At 46.0% G+C, this 25,085-nt stretch overlaps 1 protein-coding gene across 1 annotated transcript in view; it reads left to right on the top strand.

Annotated features, from left to right (window-relative positions):
• CNBD1 (cyclic nucleotide binding domain containing 1) overlaps nt 1–25,085 on the top strand; it is a 234,484-nt gene that overhangs the window by 158,970 nt on the left and 50,429 nt on the right. Inside the window, exon 6 of the mRNA XM_090037354.1 lies at nt 15,527–15,677. Within this exon, the coding sequence (XP_089893480.1) occupies nt 15,527–15,677 (151 nt within the window). The remainder of the gene's footprint in view (nt 1–15,526; nt 15,678–25,085) is intronic.

Consider the following 25,085-nt stretch of genomic DNA (forward strand, 5'->3'; position numbering starts at 1 on the left):
TACTTTTCATTCAGAATCTTTTAATTGGCTAAAATAGATACACACCACGAAGATAGTATCTTGATTCTGTTGATTTTAAACATTACTATGTTAAGAAAGTAAAATGTTAGGTCCCACTGAAAAATAATGCAGCCACTAATATAGCTTTTTTGTTTTCTGTGGTCCAATTATTCTGAATCTATCCACTATGGCAAGAAGTGTTGAAAGAAAATATTATGATTATTATTTGAGGAAGAAGTTGTAGTCTGGTGTTAACATGCTATTAATAATTTTGCATACATGTTGCTTTTCCCTGGTGTTCTTAAATCAGAACTTGGGAAATATTTAAGATTACTATTAAAATATTTCATACTTCACATTTTCCTTACTTGCAGCCTATTATGACCCAAATAGAACAAGCACCTAGACTTCCTGTTTCAGAATATCAACACTGAAAGATAAAAAAACAAGTATCCGTTCTCCAAAAATAAGATTGGCCTTGACAGCATCACATAAAGTAATGGTTGTCATCTGGGGATATGTGTACACTTAGGAGTAGTTAAAAGGGTCATAGGGATTATATGGAACTCTGCGTGCATTTGTACGCACAGCCGCAGCACAGCATGTGGGCAGCCAGGAGCATAGCCCAGCTATGTGTAGAGCAATTGGGTCCAGCAGGTAAGTTTGTTGTGGGGGGAGGGAGAGAGGCTGGGGCTGAGGCTGGGGCTGGGGCTGTCCAGCTGGTACAGGGCACAGGACTGAGCAACATGGGGAAGGATGGCTCCTGCAGCTGGGCACACCCTGGGGGGGCATGGGAGGCACATGCCTCTGAATCTGCACAAAGGGCAAGCTGGGGCTGGGGGATTGCTGGGCTCTTCCTGCTGGGAGAGGGCCTGGGCTGGACAGTGCTCAGGCCAGGTGGTGGCAGCACTAAGAGTAGGGCTGGGGGGGCTATGGCAAATTTTGTTGTGGCTGCAGCCCTCCCATAGCCCCACTTCTGTAGGACCCTGTGGTGAGGGAAGGAGTGGGGCTGGGGCTGGGGCTGGAGCAGGGGCAGGCACTGCCCAACTGGAGCAGAGCACAGGACAGCTATTTGTGGCTTGTCTGTGGGGTGCAGTGGGTGGTGGCTAATGCCGCTGCACACACCCTGGGAAGGCATGGGAGAACATGTGCCCACAGATGTGCACATAAGGTATGGCGGGCTGTGAGCCACTGTGGGCTGGGGCCATGGCAACGCCAAGCTGTTCCCAGTGGTAGTGATGGGCCAGGCTGTGCTGGGAGTGGGGTATTGTGGGGGGGCTGTGGTGAATTTTGGGGTGGTTGCAGCACCTCCTGTAGCCTCTTCCCAGTGCCACCTGTCCCAAGTGCAGCCTGGCTCAGCCCCCACCAGGAAGAGCCCAGTGCAACCCCAGGCCACCCCACCCCATCTCATGCAGATCTGGGGCCACATGCCCCCGATGCTCTCCCAGGGTGCATTCATCTGTGGGATATGCTACCCCCCATGCCTCCAAGATAAGCCACTTTCACCTCTGTCCCATGCTCCACCCTGCCCCTGCCCCAGCCCCACTTCCTCCCTCACCATGGGGGCCTGCAGGAGCAGGGCTATGGGGAGGGGTTGCAGCCACCCCAAAATGTGCCCTTGCCCCCCCAACTGCCCTCCCATTGCCACTGCCCACCCCAGTGCAGCCCATCCAGACCCCACCAGGAAGAGCCCAGTGCCCCAGCTCACAGCCAGCTCACTCCCCGTGTGCAGATCTGGGGGCACACTCACCCCATGCCTTCCTAGGGTGTGTATAGTGGTGGGAGCTGCCCCCCCCAGCTCAGTCCTGCACCCCACCTTGGCTGGGAAGACCCTGCCCCAGAGCCACTCTTCCCTCCACACTGGGGCCTCAATCTGAGCCCCCCTCCACCCACCCCACAGCGGCAGTCCACCCTGCTCTGTGCAGATCCATGAGCATATCTCCCATATGCCCTCCCAGGGTGTTGGCAGAAGCCATCCCCCCTTCCCACATCCCCTGAATGAACCACTCACAGCTCTATCACCTGCCCCTCCGCATCCCAGCTGAGCAGCACCTGCCCCTGCCCCACTCTATGCCTCACTGCAGGGCCTTGATCTGCCTCCCACACCTTAAAAAAAAAAGAAAAAACTATAAAGGGGTACGTGAGTTGAAACTTTGAGACACAAGGGATACAGTTGTTAAAAAAGGTTGAAAACCCCTGACATAAAGTAACTAAATCTTGGTTTTTAAATCATGTTTTTTTAATGGTCCGCTAGTCATCTGTTAGTGGGTATGTATGATTTTAACTAGAAAATCAGGCCCAGTTACACAAAAAGTATTTAAGATGCCTGATTCCAATCTCAAAATCGATGTGGGATAGGTGCCTACAGTTTTTAGGCAGACAAGATTCTTTGGGTAGATGTGATATCTTTTATTAGACCTACTAAATAGTTTATGTCCTATGTCCTGCCTATGTCCTTAGGCCAACACAGCTACAATCATCAATCTTGATACAGGCAGTCCTTGCACTTATAGCGGGTTATGTTCCTGGAAAAGGTGCTGTAAATCGAAACAATGCAAGTCGAATCTGATCTTCCCATTGAAACAATGTTATAATAGGGGGTTATGTTCCTGACCAAGGGCCTGATGCTCAACTTTTTATAGAAATGACCATAAATGTCACATTTAAATCACCTATTTAATCAACTATAAAAGGTATACACTGATAAACGATATACAAGGTACAGTACAAAGCTTTCTAAAGTGCAGTGCAGTAACTAATGACATAAAATTTTATTTAATCAGAAGGCCATTTGACACAATTGATTGATAGAACTGGAAGGGAGGCACCAGGGCTGGAGTGGGACACTTACCAAAGGTAAGCTTCTCAGTCCTTATGCAGGGGCTGGGGTTGGGGGTTGCGGGTTGGCGTGGGCTCTGCTGGCTCCGGGGAACTGCTCTGCTTCCTAGCCCCAATGCCATGTACCTCCTTACTCCCAGAGGCATGGCGAGGCGGGGACAGGAGCTGGAGGCTGGCATGGGTTTTGCCAGCTCCGGGAAACTGCTCTGCTACCCAGCCCTGGTGCCACGTGCCTCCTCACTCCCCAAGGTGATGAGGGGGCGCAGAGCAGTTCCCCGGAGGCAGCGAAGCCCACAGAGCAGTTCCCCAGAGCTGGCAGAGCCTACACTAGCCCCCATTCCTGCCTCACCATGCTTCTGGGAGTGAGGAGGCACATGGTGTCAGGGCTGGGAAGCGGAGCACTTCTCTGGTGCCAGCCCCCAGCCCCTGTCCCCATCTCGCCTCTGGGAGCACATGGCCTAGAGGAGGAGCTGCTGACTGAGCTTACCCACATAAGTGTCGCACACCAGCCTTGGTGCCTCCACCGCGCTCCGTGGCCAGCTCGTTGCCTGCCGTAAGTGCAAGGGTCCAGCACTGTAAGTAATGACGGGTGTAAATGGCAGAGTGCTGCCAATGCAAATTACCATATATTGAAAAGCTGTAAGTCGAGGACTGGCAGTGCACAGCTTTTAGTTGCCTTTTTAGTTGTCTTAAGGATTTTTCTGGAGCTGGGTCTCCTCTTGTAGCACACTGAGAAATACATTTCTCTCTGGCTGCTCAGGTGATACTGCATGTGTACTCTCGTCCTCTCCACCATTAGAGATTTTCTTCTAATGTATTGGTTCTGTGCTCCTTCCCAGTTTACTGCGTGGCCCCATATTTTCATATTCAATCCTTTCAATCAACTCCTACCTTCATGTTCTTGCTTTCCTGTAGTCACTTGCACTTTTTATGATGAGTAAAATAATCTGGCTGAGAGAATAACATCTTGTTCTTCACAAAATAAATAAGACCAGGAGCTACAGCAGCAACAGTAACAGCAGCAGAAAAAGGCATTTTTCCAAAGAGGTACCATTCGGTAGTTGGTCACCCCCAGTGCAGCTCTCCCTTAGGCTTTCCGTGGATTTCCCAAACTTAATCAAGTGGATCCCATATTGAGGAAGCATTATTTAGAAGGAAGCATATATGTTCCCTAAAAGGATGGTACCACAGCTTACTCTTTGTAGAGAGAAGTATTTGTCTCAAGCATTTTGCTTACCTGAAAACAACTGAGCATGTATGGTAAGGATGGTTGGGAGGAACAAGATGTTATTTATGTGGAGTGATATATTACTTTCAGTCATGAATATAGCACACAAAAGTCACAATTTCTGGAGGACTGTTGAGACGAGAAATGAATTTCCCATGGTAAGTGTAACAGGGTGAAAGACAACCTTGTACTAGAGGGGGTAGCCCCAGGGAAGGGGCAAAGAGTTATGTCAGGACAAGGGCAAAGGTAACACTGGTCACTGCTGAGGGGATCTGCACACCAGGGAAGAGTAAAGTGGCAAGCCAGAGGAAAAAAAGCATCGGCTTGTGAAGGGGATGTAGCCCTTGGGGCACTTAGATTCATAGACTCAAAAATGCTAGGGTTGGAAGGGAGCTCAACAGATCATCGAGCCCGACCCCCTGACTTGCGCAGGAAAGAGTGCTGGGGTCAGATGACCCCAGCCAGGTGCTCATCCAGCCTCCTCTTAAAGACCTCCTTTGGAAGCCCATTCCAAATTCTGGTCACCCTTACTGTGAAGAAGTTCTTCCTGATGTCCAGCCTAAATCTGCTTTCTGTCAGTTTGTGACCATTGTTCCTTGTTACCCCAAGAAGCACCCTGGTGGACAGAGCGTTTCCGATTCCTTGCTGCGTCCTCCCCCCGCTAAAGAACTTGTAGGTGGCCACAAGATCCCCTCTCAGCCTTCTCTTGTGGAGGCTGAAGAGGTGCAGGTCCCTTAGTCTCTCCTCTTAGGGCTTGGCCTCTAAACCCTAACCATACAAGTGGCCCTCCTCTGGACCCTCGCAAGGTTATCCACATCCTTCTTAAAGTACGGCACCCAAAACTGGACGCAGTACTTCAACTGCAGTCTGACCAATGCCACATAGAGGGGGAGTATCACCTCCTTGGTTCTATTTGTCATGTATCTGCTAATGCTTAATAAAGTGTGGTTAGCTTCGCTGATGATTTTGTCACACTGACAACTCATGTTTTTCTTGGAGTCGACTATGACTCCAAGATCCCTTTCCACTTCTGTCCTACTGAGAGGGTCATGTTCCAGCCAGTAGGTATGCTGGATATTTTTCTGCCCTAGGTGCAGCATGCCTCACTTGTCCTTGTTGAACTGCATCCTACTGTGCTCTGCCCACTTTTCCAACCTGTCCAGGTCTGCCTGCAATCATTCTCTACCCTCCAGTTGTAGTAGCAAAGATGAGACTTGTGTCATGGTCTGAATGCTATATAGTGATGCTGCAAAGTAGGTCATGCTCTGACCTTTGGGTGACCTGTTCTTCAAAGGATTAGGTCATCACTTGAGACCCCACCTGAAACAGAGTGTCATGTGCAAGAATGATGCCAAGTGCTATAGGTAAAGATTGCCATGTGTAACAGTGATATATAAGGGTCTGTGTGGGCAGAGTTGGGTGTGTCTGCAGCTGGGTGTGTATGAATATATGAATATATTTGTGAACCAGTATTGAGTGCGAGAGTGAGAGAGAGAGAGCGAACTAGCAGTTATAGGGTGAGAGTGTCCGTGAATGTGGTGTGTGTCTGATTGTGGATCAGGAACATAGAGTTCCAGTCTCGTCACCATGAACTGAGGAGGCCTCCTCCACCACTGGAACACTCCCAGGGACTGGGATAGGAAGAGGTTGGCTCCCCAGTATTTCCCCATTGGGTGTGGTTGGCATGAATGTACCAGCTTCCCTATCCTTGTAAGTATCACCCTTCTCTCCTAATCTAATCCTTAGTGGATTGAAACAGCTCAGGGAAGTTCTGGCCTCAGTCTTGTTTAAATAAAGTTCACCTCCCTCCCTCCTCTGGAATAACCTCCTCATGTTGGTTGTTTCCCTGGTGTTATTGTTTATAAGTGTTTTAACTTCTGGTGTTATTGTTTATAAGTGATTTTCCAGTATTAATAAGCCGTCTTATTCATAAAATATAACATCTTTGGGTCTGTGGAGTGATTGATTAATTAGTCAATTAATTTCTCAGTTAATTCTCTGATCCAATCTACTGGTGATCAGATACAGGAGGTTGGGTTATAAGTGGCCTGAGGGGTTAATGACCACCCTTTCGTTGACCGGACAGTAAAGTCGCTGTTTTAATATAGCGCTAATTAGATTCCAGTTTGTCCGGAGTCAACATGGTATGTTCACTTTGCCCCACAATTTACTATCATCTGCAAACTTGGAGAGAGTACACTTCACACACACGTCCAAGTCACTGATGAAGACATTGAAGAGCACAGGTCCAAGGACCAAGCCCTGCAGGACCCTACTGCCCACATCCTTTCAAACTGATACCAACCCGTTCACCACCACTCTCTGGGTGCAACCCCCAAGACAATTTACCACCCACTGGACTGTGTAATAATTTAAGTCATAGCCTCTTATTTTGTTTATGAGAATGGGATGAGATATTGTATCAAAGGTCTTCCTAAAATCCAAGTAAACAATATCCACCTCTACTTCTGCTTCTAAGCATTTTGTGACCTGGTCATAAAAAGAAACCAGATTAGTCAGGCACGATCTACCTGCTATGAATCCATGCTGGTTTCCCTGCTGCATTATTTTTCCCACTGGACTCACACAAATATGATCCTTAATAATTTTTTCAAAGACTTTTCCAAGGCTAGAGGTGAGACTAACTGGCCTATAATTACTCAGATCCTCCTTCCTCCCCTCTTGAAAATATGGACCACATTGGCCCTTTCCAGTCCTCCAGGACCTGACCTGAGTGCCCTGAGTGCTCAAACAGCTGTGACAGTGGTTCTGCTATGACACTGGTCAATTCCTCAGAACCTATTAGGAGACTTGTCATGACCCTTGTTCAGGAACACTTAGGCAAAAAACTCATTGAAGAGCTCAGCCTTGTCCCTCTGTCTGTCACTAATTGCTCCTGCTTGTTCACTAGGGGTCCTATGCTGCCCTGCGCTTTCCTTTTACTCCCTACATACCTAAAAATAGGACTTTCTGTTGTCTTTAATTTCTGTTGCCAACCTCAGCTCTGTAGCTGCTTTGGCCTTTCTAACTGCCTTCCTGTAAGTGCGGGCCAAGTAGGTATACTCCTCCTTGGTAGCTTCCCATTGCTTCCACTGCCTATATGCCTTTTTTTGCCCTTAGGCTTTCCATGGATTTCTCTGTTTAGGCACAAAGGTTTTATGGCCTCTTTCCCCACTTCTCACAATGGGATCCTCTCCCTCCGCGCCCGATGGATCGCTTCCATTAGGAATGACCACCCTTCCTGGACTCCCATCTTGCCAATACTCCTATCCTGCAGTGCATCATTGACTAAATTCCTGAGAACACTAAAGTTAGCCTTCCTAAAGTCAAGCACTTCTACCCTACTATTTGCATGTCTCATAGATTGTAAGCCCTATTTTCTCTCCATCTCCTGCCTTTTCATCCCGTTAAACCTAGATTAAAGCCCGATGTAGGAGATCAGCCAACCTGTAAGAGAGGAGAGATGAAGCCCATCATGTCCCAGGAAGTTCCTTGCATGGAACTGTGGATCATGGTCCAGGAAGCCAAAACGCACACAAAAGCACCAACTCCGGAGCCACGGGTTGACCTCTCTGACAGGTGATGTGATGCCTACTGCGACCACTGACCGGGAGGATCGACAAGAAGAGACTGGAGACATGTAGTGGCTGGAAGCCTCACTCCAACAACTGATTGCTTGGGTGAAGAAACCCACAGCAAGGGATCGAGAGAAGAAAAGGTGAGGAAAAAGTTACTTACCTGCAGGGTCCAAAGAGTGCGAGAGTGCAGTGAGTGGATAGATGCCTGACACAGCTGAAAGACGCAGGAACAAACAAAGGGAAGGTCAGGTCAGGGGGAAGAACCCTTACTAAGCAAGGCAAGAGCTAAGAAAGGGGAGGAATAAAGCATAAGAGTGCCATGGATCATGGTGATTATTAACACACGTGGGGACTACACTCATGTATGGAGCACAATAAAATGAAATTTCATTTATCTCATGACTTATGTGATTAATTAGACAAGTTCTCTTGGAGCATAAATCTGTCAAAAAAGTTTCTACAAAGCATTTTGCTTTCAACAAATCATAATTTTGTAACAGCAACAAAAAAAGTTTCATCATCAGATTCCTGACCATCAGATTCTAGCTCTAAGGATAAGGCCAAACATACATATTAACTGATTTAAAAGGGAGAAGGAGCTGCGACTCAGGCGCTCACATCACCTGCTTACTGTAACTGTTCATTTGTATGATCTTGTAGTGATAGAAGTAAGCTAAACTGCTGTCATAACAGTTTACAGTAAATGTACTGTTAACTGGCATCTTACAAGCCAGCATGCTTAATTAACTGGCATGCCAGCTTGTAAGATAAAGTGAAACCAAAAGTGCACTCCATGGCACTTCCAGTTTCTCCGAGCCCCCACAGCCTAAGGCAAAGCAACTTGAGGTGCCGAGCACCCACAGCCTGGGGGCATAACAGCCTGTGTGGGGCTGTGCAGGGCCTGCCTCCCTGTCCCATGGGGCCCACAGGACCTGCAGGAGGGGCAGTAATGTGGCGGGAGGGGCAGCAATGCAGCGGGAGGGGTGGTGTCTCGGACCGCTCAATTAACCAACATATTATGTTATCTGGCATTCCCCATTCCTGGGGGATGCTGGATAACAGAGCTTTTACTGTATATTACTTTCTACTGCTATCTCTACAGCTGTTATGTCTGTCTATACTCTATGGAAACTATGGATGAAGGGAAAACCTGTATTATTTCATTGTATTGTGTTAGGAAATTTCTCCTGTTGCTCAAAGAGATAGCTAAGTAGTATCCTGAGTGTTGCTAGAGCTATTGTAGTCTTAACTGTGCCCAGACAGTCAACACATTTTCACCAGTTTAGCATACTTTGGTTTTTCACAGTGATATAAATGGTAATAAAATCTAGAGAGAACAGCTGAGCACCAGTCCCAGGGAAGCAACACACATTAGGCTTCTACAGCACCTTGCCACCATATGGTAGAGTTTTTCCATTTATCTTAAACTGGCCAGTTGTGGCCTTGGGTCCACTATGATTCGCAAGTTGGGGAATTGACTCCGTGGTCAGACTCAGAGGGTTGTAATTGATGGCAGTCATTCATCATGGTGTCCTGTGACCAGTGGGGTCCCCCAAGGCTCTGTCCTTGGACCCATATTGCTCAACATCTTCATTAATGATGTGGACATTGGAGTCAGGAGCGGACTGGCCAAGACAGGCGGGTGATCCAGGCTGACCTGGGCAGGCTCAGCAAATGAGCGGATGAGAAACTGAAGGTGTTTAACACCTAAAAATGCAAGGTTCTCCACCTTGGGAAGAAAAACCTGCAGCATCCTTATAGGCTGGCTAGCACTACAGAAGAAAGAGACTTGGGAGTCATCATTGACCACAAGATGAACATAAGCCTGCTATGCAATGCTGTGGCTACTAAAGCGACCAAAATGCTGGCTTGCATCCATAGCTGCTTCTCAAACAAATCCCGGGACATCATTCGCCCCTTGTACTCGGCCTTGGTGAGGCTGCAGCTGGAGTACTGCGTCCAGTTTTGGGCTCCACAATTCAAAAAGGATGTGGAGAAGCTTGAGAGAGTGCAGCGAAGAGCCACGCGCATTATCAGAGGTCAGGAAAACAGAACTTATGACAACAGGCTGAGAGCCACGGGACTCTTTAGCCTGGAAAAGCGTAGACTCAGGGGTGATCTGATGGCCACCTATAAGTTTATCAGGGGTGACCACCAGGATCTGGGGGAATGTTTGTTTACCAGAGCGCCCTAACGGCTGACGAGGTCGAATGATCATAAACTACTGCAAGACTGTTTCAGGCTGGACATAAGGAAGAATTTCTTTACTGTCCGAGCCCCCAAGGTCTGGAACAGCCTGCCATCGGAGGTGGTTCAAGCACCTACATTGAACACCTTCAAGAGCAAATTGGATGCTTATCTTGCGGGGATCCTATGACCCCAGCTGACTTCCTGCCCTTTGGGCTGGACTCGATGATCTTCCGAGGTCCCTTCCAGCCTTAATGTCTATGAAATCTATGTCTATGAAATAAAAGTTATATATGAAGTATACCTGGGTGGAACTTTACACTGGTGCAGTCTTAGCCCAAATCTTAACAGGTTAATTCTACACTAGATTGGGAACAGTTATTCCAGATGTAGGATTCACTTTGCCTTGTCCTTTTTTAAAATGTAAATGTGGCCTTTCTCTACTCGAATCTTTCTTGCTTCTATTCTTACACTAATGATTAATTATCTAGTGATGCTACTCGGGAATGTTACAGAAACTGGGAAAATGCTTACTTTAATATTGTGACTCAGTGGGAGTGCACAGGTCAAATTCACTAATGGTAATGACCAATTAAAAATAGGATCCCACATGAAGATGAGGCCAAGGACTACCACTTAGTTGCCATACTACATGTTAACATTGCAGTTGTTCTGTGCACAGAATCCCTAAACTCTTCTTGCTCTTAGAGTCATAGAATCATAGAAAATTAGGGTTGGAAAGGACATCAGGAGGTCATCTAGTTCAGCCCCCTGCTCAGGAACATCCCCAACTAGATCATCCCAGCCAAAACTTTGTCTAGCCAGGTCTTAAAAACCTCCAAAAAGACCTCTAACTGGGTCTTTAAAACCTCCAAACAAATGCTCTGGGTAACCTATTCTGGTGTTTTACTACCTGTGATGGGGCACCAAGTCTGCCCCGTCACAGAACTTCGGGGGAGTGAAGGAAAGCAGAAAACTTACCTTAGCAACCAGTCCCAGGAGAAAGGGGGCGGTGCTACCCGGATGGGGGAGAGAGAGACCTGGAGGAAAACACAAGCCTGCGAAGGGAAAGAGTGCTGGCTGTGAGAGAGATAGTAGATGGCTGGAAGGTTTTAAAGGGGAAGTAACCCAAATTCGCTGGAAAAAGAGAAGAAAGCAGCCCAGAAGAAACAGGGAGAAACTACAAGAAAGAGAAAAGGGAATGTAAGAAGGGGCCTGGAGAGAGACTTACCTGGGAAGCTGAAGTGAGTTAACAAAGGAGGACTTTGAGTCAGCGAGTCTGATACCTGAAGACATCAAGTAACATCCCAGAGACTTAAAATTAAAAGAAAGGAATGAGAGTTGATGAAAACTAACAAAGAGAAGGGAACCCTACAATTTTGATATCAGTAGTAAATACAAGGTGCCCTAGGATTGCTATTTGCTTGGGACCCATGTGGAAGAGAATTGGGCAAGCAAGCAAGAAATGGAGAGTTCTCAAAGAGAGAGGGAACTAAATATATATGATGTTATTTATCTAAGAGAGACATAATAGTTGTGCAGAAGAGTTATTTTTGTTGAACCGCAGACACGATATCTTCCTCATCTCTCAGGACTGTGTTTCTTTCTGTACCTTGTTCCATCACAGTCGTGGTGGGCAAGAAATAAAGGAGATTAACCAGCTCATATTAAAACAAGAGATGGTGATTTATTTTGCAAGTGTAGCTTAACTCTCACACTACCCTTCTAGTAAGAAAATTCTTCCTAATATCTCACCTAAAGTTCTCTTACTGCAACTTGAAACAATTGCTCCTTGCTCTATTAGGTAGTTGAAGGCTGCTATTAAATCCCCTCTCAGTCTTCTCTTTTCTAGACTAAATAAGCCCAGTTCCCTGCAGCCTTTCCTCATAAGTCATGTCCTCCAGTCCCCAAAGCATTTTTGTTGCCCTCCGCTGGACTCTACAAATTGTCCACATTCTTTCTGTAAGGGGGGTGGGGCAGAACTGAACACAGAACTCCAGATGTGGCCTCACAAGTGCTGAATAGAGGGGAATAATCACTTCCCTTGACTTGGTAATACACCTACCAATGCAGCACAGTATGCTGTTAGCCTTCTTGGGACCAAGGGCACGCTGCTGGCTCACATCTGCAAATTTACTGAGCGTGTATTCTATGCCATCTTTCAGGTTGTTCATGAAGACATTAAGATGAATAGGCTGCAATAGGACCTCGACAGGTTACAGGGCTGGGCAGATAAGAACAGGATGGGTTTCAACACTGACAAGTGCAAGGTACTGCACCTGGTGAGGAAGACCCAGCAGCATACCTACAGGCTGGGGAACTCCCTTCTCATCAGGGCAGAGACAGAAAAGGATCTTGGAGTCATCATTGATGCCAAAATGAACATGGGCCGGCAGTGTGGGGAGGCGGGCAAGAAGGCCAGCCGCACCTTGTCATGCATCCACAGATGCATCTCAGGCAGGTCCAAGGAAGTGATCCTCCCCCTCTATGTGACATTGGTCAGGCCGCAGTTGGAGTACTGCGTCCAGTTCTGGGCACCGCACTTCAAGAGGGATGTGGACAACATGGAGAGGGTCCAAGGGAGCTCCACTTGCATGATCAGGGGGCAGCAGGGCAGGCCCTACGAGGAGAGGTTAAGGGACCCGAACCTGTTCAGCCTCCACAAGAGAAGGCTGAGGGGGGATCTAATGGCCATTTACACACTAGTCAGAGGGGACCAGCAGGCACTGGGGGAGTCCCTGTTCCCCTGAGAACTACCAGGAGTGACACAAGCTGGCAAAGGGTAGATTCAGACTAGACATCAGGAGGCACTACTTCACGGTCAGGGCGGCTATGATCTGGAACCAACTTCCAAGAAAAGTGGTGGTGGCTCCTACCCTGGGGGTCTTTAAGAGGAGGCTAGATGAACACCTTGCTGGGGTCATTTAACCCCAGTACTCTTTCCTGCCATGGCAGGGGGTCAGACTTGATGATCTACTCAGGTCCCTTCTGACCCTACCTACTATGAAACTACATTGAACAAAACCGGCCCCAGGACCGCTCCCTGTGGGACTTCACTTGATACTGGCTGCCAGTATCGAACCATTGATTATGACTTTCTGAGCCCGATGCTCCAGCCTGTTTTCTATCTATCTTACAGTTCATTCCTCTAGCCCATACTTCCTTAGCTTGACTGTGAGAATGTTGTGGGAGACCATAACTAATGCCTTTCTAAAATTGCAGTATACCCTATCCACTGGTCTCCCCGCTTCCACAGAGCCAGTCATCTCATCATAGAAGGTGATAAGGTACATCTGACATGATTTGCCCTTGGTCTGTATTTCCCTGGATTCTCCTTCTTCCTTTTCTTAAATATGAGCACTATGTTTTCCCTTTAGCAATCATCCAGGACCTGTCCTGATCTCCATGAATTTTCAAAAATGATGCCAGTGGCTCTGCGATCACATTAGCCAACTGCCTCATCACCCTCAGGTGCATCCTGTCTGGCCCTGTGGACTTGTATATGTCGAGTTTATCTAAATATCCTTAACTTGTTGTTTTGCCACTGTCTGCTGCTCACATCATCCCCAAACTGTGCTTTCTGGTTAGTTGTCTGGGAACTGACCTTGCCTGTGAAGACCGAGGCAAAATAGGCATTGAGTATATCAGCCTTTTCTGTCACAAGGTTGCCTCCCCCATTCAGTAAGGGACCCATACTTTTCTTGATCCTCCTCTTGCTACCAATATAGTTGTAGAAGCCCTTCTTGTTCCCCTTCACATCCCTTGCTAGCCGCAACTCCAATTGCCCTTTGGCCTTCTTGCTTTTTTCCCTGCATGCCCGAACAACGCTCTTATATTCTTCCTTAGTTATGAGTCCAAGTTTCCACTTCTTATAAGCTTCCTTTCTGTGATTTGTTTTACTGAACAGTTCCCTGCTAAGCCAAGCTGGTCTTCCTCCATACTTGACAGTCTTCCTGCACATTGGGATGGTTTGTTTCTGTACACTCAGTAAGGCTTCTTTTAAATACAGCCAGCTGTCTTGGACTCCTCTCCCCCTCAGTCTGGCTTCCCAGGGGATCCTGCCCCTGAGTGTGTCAAAGTCTGCTTTTCTGAAGTCCAGGGTCCTTACTCTGCTGCTTTTCATCCTTCCTTTCCTTAGGATCCTGAACTCTTATCATCTCATGGCCACTGCTGCCTAAGTTACCATCCACTACATTCCCCAGCAGTTCTTCCCTGTTTGTGAGCAGCAAGTCAAGAAGAGCATGGCTCCTAGTTGGCTGGTCCAGCACTTGCGCCAGGTAGTTGTCCCCAACACTCTCCAAAAACTTCCTGGATTGCCTGAGCACTGCTGTGTTGTCCTCCCAGCAGATGTCAGGGGCATTGAAGTCCCCTGTGAGAACCAGGGCTTGTGATTGCCCTAATTTCTCAGGAAGCAAGAGAGCAGCTCCCCTGTTACCCCTTCCTGCTTGCTGTTCTTCCAGGTCTCCCACTTCCCCACTTACCTCAGGGTTTTGATCTCCATCCCCTGGTGAACCAAGTTTAAACTCCTCCTCACTAGGTTAGCAAGCCTGCCCACAAAGACACCCTTCCCTCTCTTCATCAAGTGGATCCTATCTCTTCCCAGCAATCCTTCTTGGAACAACATCCCATTGCTGAAGAAGCCAAAGCCCTGCTGGCAACACCACCTGTGCAGCCAGTTGTCTGCAGGATGCACCCGCTCTTCTGCTCCTTTTCTATGTCCTGCAAGCACCAATCAATTAATTACAGTGGACAGCAGTGTTGATAATGTTATTGTTGTTCACCTTTCTTGGTTTGAAGAGGCATATGGTAAAGGAAATTCCCCTTGTAATTACAAATGTGTGAATAAATTACAGCAAGAAGCTCTTTGCAAATTTCTTGAACAAGGGTTTGGAACACTCATTGACTGAAGGAGTGGGAGAAGTACAGGCAATGTGGTAGCAAAGTTCAGCAGCTTTCTACGTTGTGAGAGGTATACAACATTTCTAAAAGTCATAATGCATGAAATCTATTGGGAAAAAAAAATTAGGGAGGTGATGGACGAGTTGCTGATAGCTCATTTCCTATCAGTCAGAAACTGGGATCAATTTGGTACATCCATTTGCCCATAACTGCTGTAAATAAATTACTATAGCCTTACTAGGGGGAACAATTAGTATCATCCCATAGTTTTCTAAAGGCTAGATTATAAAACTTAAAAGCTGTTAAAATTAGTCATTGAATTGCACAAAATTTATCGTCAACCTAATAGACTCCTTACATGTATAAAACATCCGAGCTAAAAAACATATTTGGCAAGATTTTTTTGCTGGTACCCTATTTTGAGAATTTCAAATTTAATTTACAGGCAAACCAAAAACATCAGAAAGTGTTTTTGTATTTATGATTAAAATTTGGAGCCGCATTAGCTTTTCACATGTTTTACATTTGCTGATGAAAAGAAACATTGAGGAATACCACATCCCTTGAAATAGCTGAGCTAAACTGTCCATACAAGATATCATTAAACTGTTTTGCCACAGCAAACAAACTGTCATAAAATTCTACTTTAAGCAGCTATTTCAGTGAATTGAACTATAGCCTATATGTAGTTTTGAGCATTTTCTAATGTAAATGTATTACTTGTCGTACCATTATGTTATCCCAGCATTGTTGTACCATTATGTTATCCCAGAACATATTTCTGTTTTCCATCTAGATAAAACAAAAAAGGCAAGTTCTAGTGGGTCAGCTCCACAAGATGCAATCCTTTGGAGAAGTAAGCATTCTTCTTCAGGCCCCTTTCACATGTACAATCATAACTGCAACAGCTGTCAAACTGGGGACCATTGACGCTAGTGTTATACTAGGTAAGCTTCTTTATTGTCTTGGCATAGTCAAATACTATCATTGAGTGGTAATTTGAATACATTTAGGTCCAGTTATAAAATATCCAAGCTTGAACCAAACCAGTTAATCTAGTTTTTGCCTCATCCTTCTCATCTCTGAGATTTTCTGGAGACTGACAACAATGTACCTGCTCAAAACCTGTTGAATGTCTCCAGGTCTCTACCTCTTGGTAAATATACCTGTGTTTCCCTTGTTCTGCCGCCCATCAGGTTGTACTTCAGAAAATTGGTTGATGAATCCAAAACTGGTATCGTTTCTCTGCTTACTCCCTTGCTGCCCCATATGTCTGTTTTAGAGAACTTTTGATATTCCCCTTACTTTGTATGTCAGGTTGACTTATTTGCTGGTGGATATTTATAGTGCATATGCCTGAAATATTCTTTTGCCTGGTCTGAAGTTTCATATGTATGGCATGGATTGTGGGGTGTAACTTTGTTACTACTACTCTTTCCTTCAGGTCATTAAGGTCTTTTCCTCAAAGAGGAGAATATTTACATAAAACTCAAGTCTGATGAGCATTACACACAATAGTTTATCTTTCCCCAATCTGGGGCCTCCTTGATTTGTGGCATTTAAATTAAAAGGGACATTTTCAATCTTTCATGGAAGGTAGAGGGGAACCCAAGCCCATGCTCTCCTCTTGGCTCTAGACCAAGAAACTTGTAGGAGGTAGCTATGGTCTTCTCTTCATGGTTCCCTGTTGCTTCTGCCCTTCCCTGTTTAGGGGCATTGCTCCCAGTGGCATCATCCAATATTTCTCTATCTCTGGGTGCCGCATCTTTCTTCCTAGACTGTAGTCTTTTATGTCTTCTGTTACAAATTAGCCCGTTAGCTGCATCTGAAAAAGTAATTTGTCCATTATTTTCTGTCTGAGACCTCTGAATACTGATCCACAAAGCTAATATCTAGATCCCAACAAGACAAGTTAATAAATAGGTGGGTAACAAAGGTCTTCCATTTTAGGATGAATGGGCAGTAGGAAAGAGAAGAAAGAGTAATCAGGTAGGATCCTGGAAACAGAGTTTAGAAAAGAGAAAGGAATTTGTGACTATGTAAGAGAAGAGATAGGGCCTGAGAAAGTCAAGGAATAAGGCTACAAAGAGACAGACCACAATAACCCAGAGATATTTAGGCTTTCATCCTCCAAATGCTCCCAGTAATTTTATATGGACTTCTGCACAAAGCAGTATTTGCTAGACCAGTAAAATACCTGTGCCATTGAACCTTTACTTTGGGGGTTTGAATGGAATAAGATGGTGAAAAGACCTTATACCATCACTACCATCACTCTGGACATAGTTAGCAGCACTGGCAGTGAATTTTGCTGAATCAGGCTTTGTTACAATTTACATATTATTTTTGTTCACCAACAAAATTTTGTTTGAAAGAATTTTGTTCTTTCAGGATTTGTGAAATCATCTAACATCCTAATCTTACCATATTAGATGGATGGTAAAAGCAAGGAATTCTCAGGGTGGTATCTTTTATTGGGCCAACTACATAGCTGAGATAGAATTAGGCAAGATTTCAAATACAAGCTCTCTCATAATTTCTGGACCAGTATGGCTACAAAATCACTTTTATGTTACCATTGATGATAAAGGGTTTTATGGAAATATGGTAAAATATATAATAATATATTACAGTGGATGCAAAGCAGTCAGCTCACAAGGGAAAGGGTAGTTGAAATCCATGCAATTTTTAGTGTTTTCTTTCCTTTGGTCTTGCACTGATAGCAATTGATATGATGTGGTTATTTCCCCCCTGCTAATTATGATAACTGATGCAAGACAAATACACATTGGATTGTTTCATATAAAATGAACATTTCACACATGAAAGTGCTTCTTCCAAGCATATATTAAAGTCTTCACCATCTGGCTGACTTCAATTCCAAATAGGCTATACAAAGATTTTCATGCTGTCCAGATTTCAAATTTCAATCCACATTAAGCTCACTTTAGACTATTCCTTACAAAGTTTCTGTCATAGTGCTCATAATTAGTTACAAGGTACTTGAATGGGGAAGAATATTATTTTACTTTGTTATTTCTTCTTCTACAACATGCTAAAAATATGGTTTCCTTTAATTGATGAGAGTGAGGTCTGATTTTTCATTTGGCTGATCTCGTACAAATAAAACAAAAGGAAAAAGGACAAATCTGCTCTATTACAATGACCAGATGCTAATACAGGGGCAGGCAAAGTACGGCACATGGGTCAGAGCCAGGCCACCGAGTCATTCTATCTGGTCCATGGGCCCTCTCCAAAACACAATGATTACCGGTCTGTGGTTGCCCCTCTGAAAGCTGGTGGGAGGCAGGCTTTCAGAGATTGCACACCATTGGACTGGTCATGTGCCACTGGACTGGGCACTCCATTTGGGAGTCCCATGTGGAGCCATTGTGTACGATAGCCATGAGGACAGCTGGTGAATACAGAGGTGAGCTCCTGCCTGCAGGAGAGGGAGTAGGTGTGGGGTTTGTGAGTGGGAGTGGGCTCTCCTGCCATGGCGCACAGCCCCCACCACTGGTGGCAGAGCAACAGGGAGTGGGCCCTTGGGTCATTCCTAGCCCACTGCAGGCAAAGCCCCCCCAGTGGTGCGTGGCTCCAGCTGAATCCCAGAAGCTGCGTGTGGGGCACAGAGCCTGCCTGGCCTGGCCTGCTAGCGCATGCCTTTGGGTCAGACTAGGTTGGCTCCATGCCAGCACGTGGGCTCCTGGCACTGCACGCGGAAGCCATAGATCATTGGGCCGGGCTGGGCCAGGCCAGGCTGGCTTCGTGCTTCCATATGGGGCTTCCAGCACTCCAACAAGGGAGCCACATGTGGAGGCATGGAGCCAGCCTGGCCTGATGGCACGTGACTCACCACAGCTCCTAGTCTGCATGCTATCGGGTCAAGTTATGTCCATGCATTACCGTGTGGCTCCCCACTGAAGTGGTGGAAGCACTACATGGAGGCATGGAGCCAGCCTGTCCTGAAGGCACACAGTTCCCACCTGCAGTGCCATGAGCACCTTGTGCTGGCACAGAGCCAGCTTAGTCTGGTTTGAAGGTGTGCACCAGTGGGCCAGGCCAGGCTGGCTCCATGCCACCACATGCAGGTCCCAGAATTCAGCTTCAGCAAATTAAAGCAAATTATTTATTACACTCTATCTGTATCTTTGCTTCTGGGCATCCTGTTCTGGGTGCAGGACCATCCTTGTACAGGACCATCCTACATTTTGTACAGCCATTTCCCCCTCCCATCTTCTGGCATGACTGTACATCTGGCTCACATGCCAAGTTCTGTTTATGTAAGGAGTTAAAAACCTTCTGTGAGGCCATGTATAGGTCTTCAAAAACCCGGGGGAAGAATTGATTTAAGTTATGCTTTTTTTTTTTTCAGGGCAACCTAGTTTAGATCAGGAGTGAACATTATGCACATTCACCCTTGCAGGGAGAGAAGGCACACAGACAGCCTGCACTGGTGGAGGCCTGCAGGTGGGAAGGCACTGCTGCATGCCTCCCAGCTTGCCTTGCCACAGCTGAGTACCCAAATGACAATCATACTCCCAATTCGCTGCAGCCTCACCATGGACAGTCCCCCACACTGTGCCCACAGGCTGCCAGAAGAGCCCTAGAGTGAAGGTTCTTCTTTGTTGATTGCATGTGCCTCCATGTTTTGGCCTGCCCTCACCTGCTATGGTGCCCCACCACCCATGCCCAAGCCTGTATACCCAAGAACTGTAGCACATCATGCTTGTTGCCCTGCACAATTCTCTGGAGCCTGCAGAACATTACATACGGTCAAGTGGACAAGACCAGGCAGCTGGTTGCCATCTCACACAGCTTTCTGCCCATGAGCTAGCAGCTATCTGTCCTGTGTAGGGCCAGCTACTGTACCTTGTGCCTGCTCAGCATCACGGACTAAGACACCAACTTCCACATACCTGTTGAAGACAAGACCACCTAGGACACCATGGTTGCTGGGGTGGTCTGGTATCACCTCCAAAACATCTTGTGCTGATTCTGGACCTGCAGCAACTGGTGGGAACAGATCATCCTGGACACGTGGGATGGCAAACAGTGGGCCCAAAACTTCTTTGTGTGCTGCGTCACCTTCATGGACATCATTGCCCAAGTGTTTATGCACTCCTTTCATTACACCAGGACATCAGTATGCAGCCCCCCCTCACTCTGGCGAAGTGGGTGGCCACTGCCATTTTGAAGTGGCCACCCCACCAGTTTCTGCTATATAACCAACCCGTGCAGCCTGGGCAGGTCCACGGCCAGAGATGCTGTCCAGGAGGTGTGTCTAGTCTTCCAGAATGTCCTAGCCAACTCCTTCATCTGCCTCATCAACCCACAAGAAGTGGTTGGTGGCTTCTGCTGCATGAGCTTCCCCAAATGTGTGGGGGCCATGAATGGCAACCACATCCTCTTGCTCTGCCTGCCCCAAGGTGCCTGGGCATTTATCAGCCACAAGGGCTACTTCTTTATCATCCTGCCAGATGACACTGACCATCAGGGACATTTTACCCACATCTTTGCTGGCTGGGCAGGCAGTGCCCATGATGCCTGTGTCTTCTGCATTCTCCCCTCCCCCAGCTGATGGTGAAAAGGTGCTATGCTCCAGGAGTCCCCAGTTTTGTCATCTGTGCCATTCTCATCCCTCTCCTCATCATCAGGGACCTGGATTACTCCCTCTTTCCCTGGCTCACAAAGCCCTACATGGGGCAGCTGGACAACTAAAAGGAGCACTTCAACTGCTGCCTGAGTGAATGCCACATGACTGTGGAGTGTGCCTTTGACCATTTCAAGGCATGCTGGCAGGCTCTCAGCAAGCACCTCAGAGTACAGGAAGAGAACCTGATATGCCTCAACATTGCTGCACATATCCTCCATAACATCTGAAAGACCAGGGGGGAGGTCTTCTGTGAAGCCTGTGCAGAGGAGAGACAGTGTGCAGACCAGGATGGTGCACCAAGCATGCATGGAGTAGGGAGGCTGGGGAGAATAAGCACCCCAGTGATCCTGGGAGCACTGGCCCCATGGACCAGTAGGTAGTCTAGGTCTGCAAAGACCTGGCTAACCAGCTCTTGGCCCATGGGGACTGGGAGGACTCCCCAGATGGGTAGGGCTGCAGGACACTGAGTCCCCGAGAGCTTGCACCCTGGCACTGGGCAACAGATCTTTTGCCCCAGGCTTTTCCGGCCCCACATCCCAGATGCTGCCACCCACAACCCTGGCTGCCTGGACATTACTTCCTACCCCCCCCAAGGGGCACACTCCCTGATATGGGAGAATGTGGCATGAGGAAAAGACTTTCCTGAGTTTTCAATTTTACAGGTGCCAAACTTTTCTTGCTTTAATAAAACTTGTTAAATGTTGCCTATGTCGGAACTTAGTCCATCTGACTGACCACGACCTTTCCATTAGATAATAGGCAAATTTACCGTTACACAATGATAACAGAAAAGAAGCAATACAACCAATCAACCAATTCTGTATATCTACCAAACCCTAGAGCCATCATCAGAGTCAAAATACATCTGGTCAGGACACAGTCTTCACTCTGAGGCTCTCTTTCTTAGATGTCAGCAGTCTGGATGCTGAGACCTGCCCCCACCTCCTCTGGGGTGAATGAGATGGGCTACTGGTGTGTGCGCTCTGTCCATGGTGGTCTTGGGGACCCTTCCCAGGGAACAGGGATGGGGACTCCCTCTCAGGGAGGAGAAGGAGGGACGGGACAAAGGGAGCGACCCTTTGTTAGTCTCAAGTCTTTGTTTATGTATTCTCCTTCCTCCTTGATGACTCCTGATGACTCTTGATCCATGGCTATCACTGGTTGGTTGTCTCTCTGTGGTCACATGTGCATATAGCCTTCTGGGTCTTCTCCTGATTTGGTCTGTTTACCCAAAACCAGGAGTTAGGCCCCCGTGATCTGGGGCCTTGTAAGTTGGTGCCACTTATCTCGTGTTATGGGACAGTATGGTGTATGCTCCCAGTTCCCAGACCATTTTTTAGACTGTGTGTCCTCATTGTGTTATACAACCTGTCTGCCTTGAAGTCTGTGATCTTGTGTTATGGGATGCCCCCTCCATTCTCAGGCTGTGTCCATCCATTGGCCTTATGTTAGACAGCCTGTCTGCTTCCAGGGCTGTGAGAAACTTTGTGTGCGAGACCCAAGCTTCTTAGAAATCAGTTAACCCCTGCTGTCTATCTTGAACCATTATAATACAGATATCTATACTTATAAGCCAATTCCCAAAAAGCAAACCTTAAATACCATTTCTAAGCTAACAGTTGGAGCATGTTAATTAGCACACTTCACGAGTCTACTCTGACACATTGTAATTACAGTGCATTACAACAGCCTCTGGCACATTGTCAGGCACCCAGGGTGCCTGGGTTTGGCCTCTGTGGTGTGGTGTGGTATATGGGTGCCATAGTCAGGGTTTGTGGTGCTGTGCTTGAGTGTAGGGACATGGGGGTCCTGCTTGGGTGTGCAGCTGCCAGGGTTGGGGTCTGTAGGGCTATGCCTGAGCATGGGGTCTCTGTGTATGTCATCACATGCTTCATGGAGTGGTGGGGGTGTGGGGGCATGGCCTAGGGACTCCCATGCCCAGGTCCTGGGGCTCATAGAAGGGACGCAGATTCTTTGCTTCCTCCTCTGCCTGCCTGCAGCTGACTGTAGGCTGAAGACTGGAGGTGGGGCCAGATAGAAGGGCTGTGCTGACTCAGCACTGGGACAGCCTAGAGGTGGGGCCTGCTGGGCACTCAGCTGGAATAGCTAAGTGTAGGTTGAGTGCTAGTGCACCTTCTGCAAGGGAGGGATAGGGGGGCAGCAAAGCAGGGTGAGATGCTGGAGGACAGTAATCTAACTTGAATCAATAGCTTTCAGCCAGTTGATAGCCATTTGTGTTTGTGACAACTGTGTCCTTTATCTTAAATATCTTTTCTCCCTTCTGACATATATCCCTTTGAAGAGAACAGTTGTTCTCCTTTGGAGCTTTTTTTTACTGGATTAAACAAGCCAGGGCCTGTAAGTCTAGTCTCGTAAGACAGACTCCACATTCCCCTGATCATCCTAACAGCACTTTCCTGCATCTGTTTCAGTTTGAATTCAGCTTTTTTGATCACTGTACACAGTGTTTAAAATAAAATTTCACTAGTGCCTTTTATAACAACATAATATTTCCCCATCTCTACTACAAATAATTTGCTGTATGCAATCTCCAGTTTGTGGGCTGCCTCACTTTGGCAGTTGTGAAGGATTAATACATCTGTGTTTTTTTTGCTGCCTCGGTCTTTTCCAAGTGATGAACTCACGCTTATAAAAGAAATTTTTGTTAATAGGCCCAAGATACATACCTTTACACTTTGCAACATTAAATTTCATCCTATTATTTTAGCCCTTACAGTGATCCTGTCTCTTCTTTATAATTCTGATTCTGTGTGTTAACAATGTCTCCCAGCTTTTTGTTGTCACTATATTTCATTAGCACATTCCTACTTTATGTACCTGTTACATAAATGAAAGATTTAATGAGCATGTCTACACATGCTTTCATGCACGCCTAAACTTAATGAGTATTAGCCTAATGCATATTAAGGCAATTTAGGTGCATGTCTACATGTACACACGCTAAGGCACATTAATATGGGTGTGCGGACTGACTTGGGACTCAAGTTGCTCTCAAGTCAATGGATGCACACTGCGCTAATGCGCATTAGCACATCTACAGGTTCGCTTATGCAACCTAGCTATTTGCGCATAAATTTGATACCTGCTTTATGAGCTATCAAATTGAGGCTCAAATAGCCTAAAATCGCTATGTTTAAGGTGCTTTGAGGGTGCACACGTGTAGACGTGCACCATTAATGCACCTTAAATTGGGCTAAGGCACATTAGACGTGCATGTGTAGACATACCCAATAAGACTGTTCTCAAAACAAGTTGGTTAAAGGAGCAAGAACTCTAACTTCAGATGGATTTTTTTCTCTTTTTCACATAATACTTTAGCCCATTTCTTAGCTACTTTATAGTTCTTTTTCTAGTCTCAATCTTCTGTAGCCTAAACAGCAATTTCCATATGCCCTATATCTGATGCTTTACCAAAGTCAACACAGATTAGAACTATCACTATTTTATGGCCTACAAACTCAGTTATTTTATGAAAGATACAAGATTAGTCTGACACAAACTCCGTTTGATAAACCTTTATTGAATTTTATCCTCTTTCCATTTACCTATGTGTGTTTTGTTAATCTTTTTCCTGTAAAAATGTATTAAATAATATGATGTTAATCAATGATTTATAGACACAGTTTACTTTTAATTAAAGTGTAGGTTTATTTATGGAAAGGAGGGTGGTACTGGTGAGACTAGATTCATGTCATGGTGGGGGATGTAAGTTCAAAACTACTTTCTGCGTGATTTAGAACTAGCATCTTTCCAAATAGTGTCCTGTAGAACTTTCTGAGATGTGTTTTACCCAATTCCTTTTATTGGAGATGCTCTGACTGACATTAAATATTTAAATAGTTTAAATAGGAGCAGTTGAATGATTTCTGAGTGGGACACCCTGGGTCCAGTCTCTGCTACATGTAATTATACAAGGTGGAACAATGTCAACAGGAGAGACTGAAAGTGTCCTCTGCCTTTGCCCCAGAACACCCAATAGCCTGTTGGTTAGGAGACTTCCTGGGATATGGGAAATGTAAGTTTATGTTTCCTCAGACAGAGGAAGGGACTGATTCTGTTATTTGTAGTCACTGAGCTGTTGAATAAAAAGAGGATAGCAACTTCCTTGGAGAGTTTCATAAATCTAGAGAGTTGCATGAATTTTCCTTTTGTGAAAATGAAACATATTGTATCAGGTCTCCTGAAGTGTTTCATGTTGAGCAAAATGAAATGCTGGAGTTGGGGTGAAGTAAAACTAAAAAAAAAGTATGGTTCACTCTGAATAGGTTTTTTTTAGCTTCTGAATTGAAAAATAAGTTATGTACACTGATTTGATTCTGTTTCCTTAATGAGTTGTCTTGTTTTCAGACAAGTGATACTTATTAATTTAAATGATTGCATATGCTGAGGAACGTGTATATTTCCTATTTTTTATGATGTGGAATCTGATTCATACAGACATATTTATAGGAGGGTATACATACTTATAAATATATACACATTGCTTTTATTATTTGCTCTTAGGAATGTGTAGAGCAAAATTTAGCCCTGCCTATCTGATGTAACTTAGAGCAATGGTATAGAAGAAAGTGTGGTAAGTTACGTGTCTTCATTCCATCAAATAAAAAGAATATTTTTTCTTTAAATCAAGAGTAACCTAGAGTTTTTCTGTTCTCACATGTCATTTACAGAGTAGTGT

The sequence above is a fragment of the Crocodylus siamensis genome, chromosome 3, assembly GCF_052110815.1.
Source record: "Crocodylus siamensis isolate JL-2025a chromosome 3, ASM5211081v1, whole genome shotgun sequence".
NCBI lineage: Eukaryota > Metazoa > Chordata > Crocodylia > Crocodylidae > Crocodylus > Crocodylus siamensis.